Genomic DNA, 10,955 nt, shown 5'->3' with positions numbered 1-10,955 from the left:
TTATCACGTGGTGTACACACATTGTGTGATAAGAGAAAGGTATTGGCTCAAAATATTTTATTTGTAACTTTGGTGTTTTTATTTAACAATGCAGTGTCAAATATTGTGGAGTTTCAATTGAAAAATAGATTTTACATTGGTATGAATCAGTCGACTTTTGGTGTTTAGGGAACAAAATGAATATCCATATGTTAAAAAGGTTTACACTTTTGTGGCTAAGTTTATAGATACATGTTTTTAAATTTTTCAGAAATTGCTTCACTTTGAAATGCGTTAACATTTTTTTTTAATTTTAATGAACAACACATTACCAAACAAAATGTAATTTTAAGATAAGGCTATTGAACACTACACACGTTGTAAATCATAAATAATTACGAAACCTTACCTTTGTTAGATTTTCATCCAAGGCCAATTCATAACTAAGGAGTCAAGACGATACGAAACGAGTTTTTAACCATTTACGTTTCACTTATCATTTTTTTTTTCATTTTTAAGATTATTTTTAATCGATACAACTTATTATGTGAGGAAGCAAATGCTATTTCTCCACAATGTACAGGATTGTTTATGTTATACTATTTATATCGTCTCCAATAACGTGTAATCTAGCATCATGTGTATGTTTGTGTCTGGTTGCACAAATACACTGATGTTCCTTGCGTTTGAGTTCTTGCTTTATGAACTTGCTTTTAGCTCGTCTTAAAGGTTGAGTAATTGTCATATTGGTGTTGTCTTTGATACTAATAGTTCCTCATAGATGACTACAATCCTTGATATTCAGTAAATCACACGGAAAATAGAAAAACACACGTTCTGACTGCAAAGTTATATGGTAACATACTGGCATGTTCGATAGACTAATGCCACAACGGCTATTATGTGCCACTTTTTTATTATAACTTTCGAGGGCATGATTTTAGTTCAAAGGAAAAACCAATATGGTTTTAATTAGGCAAATATCTTTTATTTAATTGACAGTGAGCTTAAAATGTACACGATTATGAATTGCCAATCTCGAGTATTTATTTTACTCCTTTATTTAGATGGTGAGACAAAAGAGGAAGCAACCGGATAGCTGGTTATATTCATGACCATCATGTCTGAAATTTCTGAACATAAACTGCTTTTCTATTATTATGAAGAATAATAAAGAATTCGTATAATAAATTCGCTAAAATCACGACCGAGCTTGAATATAAAATTTTCCGGTTAGTCGCATGAACAAGACACGACGAACTGTTTTCACCAAAGTAAAGCAATTTTGCACAAAAATACGACACCCTAGAATATTATTATTATTATTATTATTATTATTATTATTATTTATAATGTTTTTTTCACCTGTGTTTATACGTGAATTCCCATATGTGTCATTAAATAACGTGTGCTGGAATATGCTTTATAAAACATGTCTTGCACATGTGTATGGTTTACCGTCGTAAAACCAGCACCTCATGTATCACACTTGTATGGGTTATCTAATGTATGCATCCTAAAGTGTTTCTGTAAATAAGTCTTGCGAAAAAATGCTGCGCCACATGTCTCACATACAAATGGCTTATTACCAATTCGAATGTGGTTTGACAAGGAAAATGGTTTGCAAAAACAGCATTGCATGTGTCGCACATATGTTTTTTTCTCCCGTGTGAATTATAATAAAAAGAAGCATTACATATATCACATGTGTATGGTTTCTCTCATGTGTGAATCCTAATATAACTCGGTAAGTTAGTTCTCTGTCTAAAAGCAGCATTACATATATCACATGTGTCTGGTTTCTCTTCCATATGAAGCCTAATATGGCTCCGTAGGTAAGTTGTATGTCTAAAAGCTTTTTCCGCACGTCTCACATACAAATGACTGTTCTCCTGTGTGCAAACGGAAATGACACTTTAATGTGCATCCGTTTGAAAAGCGGCCCAGCATGTATCACACTTGAATGGTCTCTCCTCAGTGTGAGTTCGTGCATTTGCAAGTGGCCTTTCCCAGTAAAAGTAACGCCACATGTTAAACAAGGAATTTCTTTTGCATGGACGCTGATGAACATGCGATCGCAAAAGCACACGTCTCATAGTTGAACAGTTATTTCGAAAGAGGATATGTATTCCATTTTTAGTTTCACCAGTAAATTGTGCCGTATCAACATTGCCGAATAATTTAAAATCTATGTGCGGTCCAATCTTCTTCTGCGTACATTTCAATATGCACATGTAAAACGTGAAGTTTTTATCAATTATTTTCTTGAGTTTAACACAAAAAATGCATTTTATTATACGTTAGCGCCTTATCCACTCATCGAACGAATCTTAATTGTGAAACACATCTTCAATGAAAGACATATTGTTTTTTCTCAAGTCTGTATGAACCGAGGTCTATGACTTATCTGAATATTTGTACTGAAATTGTCAGTTTGAAATTTTTAAACACAAATTATAAGAAATGTACAGCGAAACATGGCCAAATACACCATTTGTCATCAACGTCATTTGGCTCCAACCATACATGTACGTGTACATAAAAAATGACATTCACAATTGTTCTGTAGCCTAACCCTCAATCAAAAAACACTTGCCATAAGTAAAAGTGGAAGATAAGAAACAAACAATTACATCCCCAGACTCTTAGTGTGAGTTTGATTGAAAGACGTGATTGCGTCCTGTAATGGACGTATATAAGCCTTATGAGGCCTGCCGAGTTAATATCGACAATATGGCGTTGGAATTAGAAAAGCAAGGTCGGCATGTAATCTTGCCTTGTCTTGTAATAAATGCAAGCCTACGTGTTTAACAAATTGGTCACAAGGTTTTTTGTTTAATAGTTGTAACATCAACCATACTCTTCTTGTTGGTGTCTGTTACCTGGTTCCGGTTACGAGCCGCAACTGCGTAGTTCAAGATAAAATTTATTTAGTAAAACTTGCGAAAAAAGTTATATAAATAATTCCTAAGTCACTCTCGATGGTACATTGTAGTGCGAGGGTGTTGTGTTGTGTTGAACGGGATCCGGAGTACCCTGCAAAATCCACTTGTCTGTCTTGATTACCGCAAACCAAACTCACGTGTATGGTACGTCCAGGACAGGAAGGACTAGTGTGTCTGTGTTTACGCGTTCTGCGTTCTCTTTTCGTTTGAAAACTATGTCAACTTGTTTGTGGAAGATAATCAATACATGTATGCGATTAATTTGCTTAACATTCGTGTAACAAATATTATAGCACTGTTGATCCAGTGCATTTCTATATGTTTCATAAACATTAACGTATCAAATTATTATAAGTGTTAGTTTAAACAAAGTTTGCTTAAAATCATTTTTTTTCAAGTCTTATTTTTATTTATACGTTCAACAGAAAACCAAGTGAAATATGATTGTATTCGTACATTATAACATATTCCTGCAATTTATTTGTAACATAACAAACTATTTACTAAATAGTAACTTAAATCAATTATACTTAATTAATTTTGTCCTGAACACAATTCGCTTGTAAAAACTTAAGAACTCTGTTAAACATAATAGCTAACTGTAACAAGAACGACAAGATGAATTAACGGAAGTACTCGATTGATGTATGATGGTTTCCTACTGCTTGTCAAATGCATATGGTTGTTTCGTGAGGCTGAGGACAAAACAATCTAACAGTCAAAGACAGGCACAACTGAACAAGTATTAAAGTCAGTGTTGTTGGCCTTGAGTAACATATGTGCGTTGTCAATTTACAAAGTTCTGTTTAAATATCTTTATTAGCATTAGACCTATGTTATAGGCTAAAGTTTCTGTACAACGACGCCAAATCTATGGAATTACCTCGACTTGTTTTCTTTGAAACACAGTCAATCTAAATATTAACTCGGTCATTTAGTTTCTTTGCCTTTTCTTTGCCGACGACAAATATGTATAGTCGTATGAGAAAAAGTCAGACAAACAAAGAACAAATGCGTTCTTGGGATAGGATCAAAGTCCTGATACAAGACGCAATAAACTGTGCAAGAAATATGAATATATTTTCCCACTCATACTTTTTCCCTTGTTCACTCTCTTTGAGGGCAGTCTGTTCTCCAATTTATTTCTCTGGTTCAACGACAGATATATAAATGTCAAATCTTCTCTCCAGAGAAATAAGCTTCAGTTAATACATAACAATCTGAATAATTATTTTCTCAGACATCATAGGATGGTTTTACGTCACGAAATTCACGAGATCTTGCTATTAAGTGAAATCACGGCAAATTGCATGGCAACACGCGACTCAGATTTTCTTCCAACACAGCTTTAAGAAAAGCATACTCTAGCTTATAACAGTTTTTCGCAGTAATATTTGTTAGGTTCCCCTGGCAATTAGATGGTAAACGAGTTAGATATAAAGTGATCAAGCTATATATTTTTATGTAATGTCAGACGTGTTTTTACACTGTGCTATGTCAGTGTGCGCAACAATTTGCTTGGGATGGAATTTTTCTTCATAATTTTAAATGAAACAAAGGGCAGTTAATGCCATTTAAAGAGCTCTTCCTTTGTTATTGACCGAAATTCGTTTAGGTGATGAGTGGTTTGTTAAGAAACTAAACTCGCAATCAAACTCCGATGAAAGACCGACTTCAGAGCTCCGTAAGCGGCGTACACTTGGCTATGTTTCATTTTAAATGCTTTGAGATAGTCAAATTATCTTGTATAAAGTCTTCATTCGAAGCTAAATGTTGCCTCCCGATGGGGCATTTACGACAAATTTTACACGTGGTATACACACATTGTATTTAATGATGTAAAGATTGTTATATCTTAAAGTAATTGTATAACAACAATGACTGCGATGCCAATAACGACTATATGTGTTGCTATGAAAACATCAAGGCTATGTAAAAAACATAAATGTTAAAATTCTATTTACATATCCTTTTCGAGATACTTAATTGTTCCATAAACTACTTGTGTATAGATATTTAAAACGGACTTTTGTCTTAACAATTACCTAGAAAAAATATTTTTTTTTAAACATTTGTACAAATCAGAAAATAATACTAAATTAAATTAGCATTTATTTCGTATGGATGCATTTGTTTAAACAACACGATCATTTGCTTGACGTATATTGTGGTATTATTAAATGCACTTGCTATGTGGGGATGTTTGGATAATCCGGTTGTTATATCCATATATCGAAATAATTTGCATGACAAGAATGCGCGCGACGATAAAAGTAACGACTCTGTGTCCTGCTATGAAAACATCAAGGCTTTGTAAAAGGCAAACGGGTTGAAATGCTATTTACTTTGCCTTTTCGAGATACTGTTTTGTTCCATAAACTACTGGTATATAGCTTTTTGAAATGGATGTCGTATGAACAATTACCTAGATAACATTAAACGAAAGTCAAACATTTGTACAAATAAAGAAATAGCTCTTAATAACCATTTATTCCTTATGTGGACATTGTTTTAAACAACACGGTCATTTGCTTGACGTGTATTGTTGTATTATCAAAGAATAATTTATTTCCATCTACAGCTGGCACTTTAATAGCTCGCTGGGAGGGATTTTATTTACTTTCAACATGCGATGTAAACATGTCTAAGAACTTTGGCAACGAATTGTAATTGTTTTTATTTTTAGAGTCCCCACAAGCCATGACATAGATCCAGATTATTTGACCGGATATGGCTGTGTTTGTAACATCGACCCGCAGGTATGCTCATATGAATATGATGCATATTCTTATTCTGACATGTTTTTTGTGTATTACATAGAGCGCAAATCGGTGTCAAAATGTGCCATTCATAATGTAACAACACTTGTCCGGTCACACATTGCTGGAGGGTAAAGGTTAACACCATGTGTGTGCCAATATCCTACCAATTCGCATAATCCGTGATTATTAGTTCATTATTTTTATAACAGCCATAGAAGGTTGACAATCAATGGAATAGAAATATCGTCTCTTAATTCCAACGCATAGTGAATACAGTGTTGACTTGATGTACCGCTGTGAGTTCAATAGCCTAGATCAGTATACAGAAGCCGCTTTATTTGTTTGCATCTCGTGGAAATCGAGACATTAGATGGCCGTGAAAGCACAGTAATGAATACATCACATATTGACAAATGAAAAAAATGTTTTATTTGTGAATTTTTCATTATTAAAAATTGTTTTCTAACTACAAAACATTTTGCTATGCTATATGTGAGGTTTACAATCAGTATTTTTCTTATATCTAGGATGACAGTCAGGAAATAGAATATTTTGAAAGAAAGCTATTTTTTCAGAAATGACTGAGTGTTTTTTCAACTTTCTATTTTGAATTTATGAACTTTTTTCAAGGACAGTGATTTTAAATGTCATTTAGTTCCTAAATGTCAGGAAATTAAAAAAATATTTTACCAAAGACAGATATTGGTACCCTATCCAGATCAACAGGAAAATACTAGGAAAAAAGTATCTTTTATGAATAGTCCATGTAGTAAATGCAATCACAGTGATTAAGAATATTAATGGATGTTTCTTAATTGATTTTTTTTAACAGTAAATACCTAAAAGGTTAAGCAAGGAAATAAATAACTGCAAAATTTCATATACTGGTAAAGTGTGCCTCAAACCCTAGAAAAAGACACAAATACTAAAGAAATTGCGGAATAAATGCATTCTGTAAAATCTACCTCACTAGACCCAATCCTACCCCTCTGCAGAAACAATTCTCTGGCAGTTACGGGGATGGGTGCGGTATTGGTGTCGTCTGATGCGCAGCAGAGAAAAAAACATGTTAAACAGAGCTGTGGTGCATTTAGGCTCTTAAAACAATGAAATAATCCTGTATGTCCCTTTTGTCTATTAAAGAAAGAAATCAAACTTCAAATTGAGTGTTGTGATACATTTAGCACTGAAACTAACTTAAGAACTCAGTCATTTTCTGGTATTTAATTGACAAGAAAATATTTATGACATTTACTTTTCCTGCATGAGAACGTGTACTGAAATTGATATTACAACAGCATAATCCACTAACAATTTTTTAAAATAATTGAAAGACAGAAATTTGCCACTGAAGTATGATTTAAATTTCAAGTTAAATAATTACAAAAAAAGTACCAAAATTTATTCCAGATATCACTGGTGTTTCAGGGGTTTTAAAGTTCAGGAAGAATCCTAAACTCAGGTTTTAAAGTTAAGCGTTGCACTTTATTGTACAGTGGTAAAGACTGTTTTTAGATCAGACATTTGTATAAAAATGGTAGGAAGTACCTTGCTATGAATATAAATGACTGTGGAAACAATTTCAAAAGGATTGAAGTCCCTTAAATATATGGTCTTGGGATGATTTCTTCTTATTTAAACAGAGCCGGAGCTTTTTTCAGGATTGGCAGCTCTTAGAACCTCTGTTACAGTCATCAAAATTAGACTTTGGGATGAACAAGCCCGAGCTCTTGTTTTATTGCATGGAATCATATTTATGAACAAGCCCAGCTAAATAAAATTCAGAATTTGAGCAAGCCCGGAAGACATTTTACCAGAGCAGGGCTTGTGCTAATTTCGACCACTGCTGTTAAAATAATTATATGGCAAACACTAGAATTTGTTGATTATACCTTGAAATCAGGCTTACTCAAACCCATGAAGAAGGAGAGTCATTTACATTTCCCTGTATGCCAGGCTGGGTATAGTCAAAATCACCCACCCCATACAGGGCTTTTTCTTTGCTGTTTTTCAGATGTTATGCTGTCCAATTTGACCAAAAAATGAACAAACAAGAGACTTTTGACTTGACATGCATTTAGTTAATTGGAGTTATTTGATTAAATGACAAATAAATATCTAACATTCCAAATTAATTGTAATGGTTGAGTTTGCCAACATTTACAATCTACAAGTGAAAAATCCCAAATAGGTGAATGAAGATGTAGGTCATCTTCCCAAAGTAGCAAAAAAGCCAGGTTAAACTTGGACGAATTATAAATTTGAACAAACACTACCTGGCATTTCCTCGCATACACTGCTTGGCATATCTAGGAACCCAGGGAATATGACAGGCATGCTTGCTTCCATGTCATGGGTAGGCCCACAACCACCATTAATATTTTTATGTAAGAATATTAAACCATAAAGCATGAGTACTTTAAAATACTAAGAAAACATCTCTCTGTAGACTGCGACGGTGTTTGCGAGCAGTATGGGTCTGAAGGTGACTGTGGAGGATGCTAAGTGTATCCAGGCGAATGCCTTCATCCAGGAGGGCATCTTTCAGGAGTACGCCATCAAGGAAGACCAGCTCACATTCAAGATCAACCTCACTGTCCTCCTGGTGCGTGCTGTCAATGAATATCCGGCCAGTTGGGATTAATCCACTGTTTTAAGTCCATTCGTTTTGCTTTTTGCTGAATATTCTTACCAAGACAGTTATTTAACAAAAAGGAAGTAATCATTATCACGGAAACCTGCATTAGCCCAAGTGATTATTACTTATTTAGTAAATCAGTTGATGAAATCCATGAGTACAAAAAATTGATATCATTGGTTCTTTTCCTTCTTTTTCTAGAAATATTGGCAGGAGCCTGTTACAGTGTGTTACTTTTGTTATCCTTCTGTCACATGCCATACTGAGTGTATGTTATCTAATTGCAGGAGTGCCTGACAATATTTGGGAGTGGGCCAGTGGGAGGTGCATGTACAAGTTTGAAAATGTGTTACCAGGGATACGGCTGTCCTCTCATTCTCATGTGAGGTTCCTCAGTGTGATCATCATGTTAAATGTCAAATTATGTTTAAACTGTCAAAATAAATATTAAATTAGAATCAAAATCATTTTTTGGTAAAAAAGAATATGCGATGTAACTTGATGTGCATAAGTTTATTTTTCTTACCATACTTTATATCTTTACATTTATGCCTGAAAAAAGTTATATTTTTACTTATATTGCAGCTAAAAAGACTGAAACATTTTCTTTTATGTCAACTTATGTCAAATGTATTATGTTTACCTTTGTAAATATGTTTGTAAAAAAACTGAAATAAAAGGGCATTGTGACAATGTTCTGTAAACAATTAGATTCTACAAATTACAAGATAAAGAAAAGATTTATTTCAGTATTGATGAGTGTTAATGGACTTATTTACCACTGCCTTATTATTCTTGAAACTTGCCAAAAACAATCTCGCATGTATGATTGGAAGTTTTTTCTTTGAATAATTTTAATCAAAGTTCAATTTTTTGTGCTAAATCAGGCCCCAAAGTCAGCATCCAAATAATTTTGTTTGTAGTATTTACATTTCAGTAAACATACATAAACTATTTCCTACTCCAGACTTGAGGAGGATGGTGTATTGACCGATTGCAGTATCAAGACCCTGGAGCCGGATGAGGTCCTTGATTTTAACTTCTGTAGCACTAATGTCGTCAATAAGATCATCATGAAGGTACACACTTAATTCTATTGCTAAAGTACAGATATTTTATTGCTAAAGTACAGATACATATATATATATATATTTTTTATTTTTTTTTACAGATATTGATGTGTTGGATATCCTTTAATATGGCTTTTAAAACATCAAGTGACATTTATTTGATTATTTTATGAGAGCCATTAGAACTAGCGAAGAAACAAAAAAAGTACCGAAAGAGTCACAAAAGATCTTGTTTATTAATTTTGTGTGGAACAATTTGTTGTATATTTGATATTGAAGATTTTGAATCTAAGGTATTTACAAGTTACTATATCTATATGTAGTCGGAGTGTTTAAAAGAGGCTTTCAATGAGCTGGACATGACAAGTGATGTGCTGGAGTTCCTCATGTCGCCAGACGCCCCACACCTGCGACTGTCGACCTTCGGCAATGCTGGCAGCACCACAGTCAGTCGTGGTTACTTTGTTAAAATTGATGGTTTGCATAAGTATATGATAAATTGTTATATAAGAACTTGAGACATTTATCTTTGAAAGTATTAAGCTTTGTATTCCTAAGAACATTTGTATTCTGGCTTGGTTTTTTAAAAATGGATATTATCAATTATGTACTGGTAGACCATAATGGTATACCATACCCTTGTTCTAACACAGTTGTTATACTGGTGAACAATACTGTTGATCTAACACCATTGTAATATGGTTTACAATATCGCGCCTTGCTTTAAAACAGATAAAATAAAGGTTTACCATATCCATCCTTGCTTTAACACTGATGTAATACTGGTCTACCGTGTCCATCCTTGCTTAAACACTGATGTGATACTTGTTTACCATATCCATCCTTGCTCTAACACAGTTGTAATATTGGGTTACCATATCCATCCTTGCTTTAACACTGATATGATACTGGTTTACCATATCCATCCTTGCTCTAACACTGATATGATACTGGTTTACCATATCCATCCCTGCTCTAACACTGATATGATACTGGTTAACCATATCCATCCTTGCTCTAACACTGATATGATACTGGTTAACCATATCCATCCTTGCTTTAACACTGATATGATACTAGTTTACCATATCCATCCTTGCTTTAACACAGTTGTAATACTAGTTTACCATATCCATCCTTGCTTTAACACAGTTGTAATACTAGTTTACCATATCCATCCTTGCTTTAACACAGTTGTAATACTAGTTTACCATATCCATCCTTGCTTTAACACAGTTGTAATACTGGTTTACCATATCCATCCTTGCTTTAACACAGTTGTAATACTGGTTTACCATATCCATCCTTGCTTTAACACAGTTGTAATACTAGTTTACCATATCCATCCTTGCTTTAACACAGTTGTAATACTAGTTTACCATATCCATCCTTGCTTTAACACAGTTGTAATACTAGTTTACCATATCCATCCTTGCTTTAACACAGTTGTAATACTAGTTTACCATATCCATCCTTGCTTTAACACAGTTGTAATACTAGTTTACCATATCCATCCTTGCTTTAACACTGATGTAATACTAGTTTACCATATCCATCCTTG

The 10,955-nt window shown here is 33.8% G+C and overlaps 1 protein-coding gene across 1 annotated transcript; it reads left to right on the top strand.

The window, feature by feature from the left end:
• The first annotated feature begins 8,139 nt into the window (after positions 1-8,139).
• On the top strand, positions 8,140-9,988 carry LOC128230510 (cell cycle checkpoint protein RAD1-like). The gene is made up of 4 exons (XM_052942836.1): positions 8,140-8,291; positions 8,612-8,706; positions 9,292-9,403; positions 9,718-9,988. Exons 1-4 carry the CDS (start codon positions 8,160-8,162, stop codon positions 9,910-9,912), a joined length of 534 nt encoding a protein of 177 aa, XP_052798796.1. The 5' UTR covers positions 8,140-8,159; the 3' UTR covers positions 9,913-9,988.
• The last annotated feature ends 967 nt before the right edge of the window (positions 9,989-10,955 follow it).

Source organism: Mya arenaria, chromosome 4 (assembly GCF_026914265.1).
Source record: "Mya arenaria isolate MELC-2E11 chromosome 4, ASM2691426v1".
Taxonomy (NCBI): Eukaryota; Metazoa; Mollusca; class Bivalvia; order Myida; family Myidae; genus Mya; species Mya arenaria.
The sequence above is the reverse complement of the archived record's forward strand: the minus strand, read 5'-3'. Positions and strand labels throughout refer to the sequence as shown.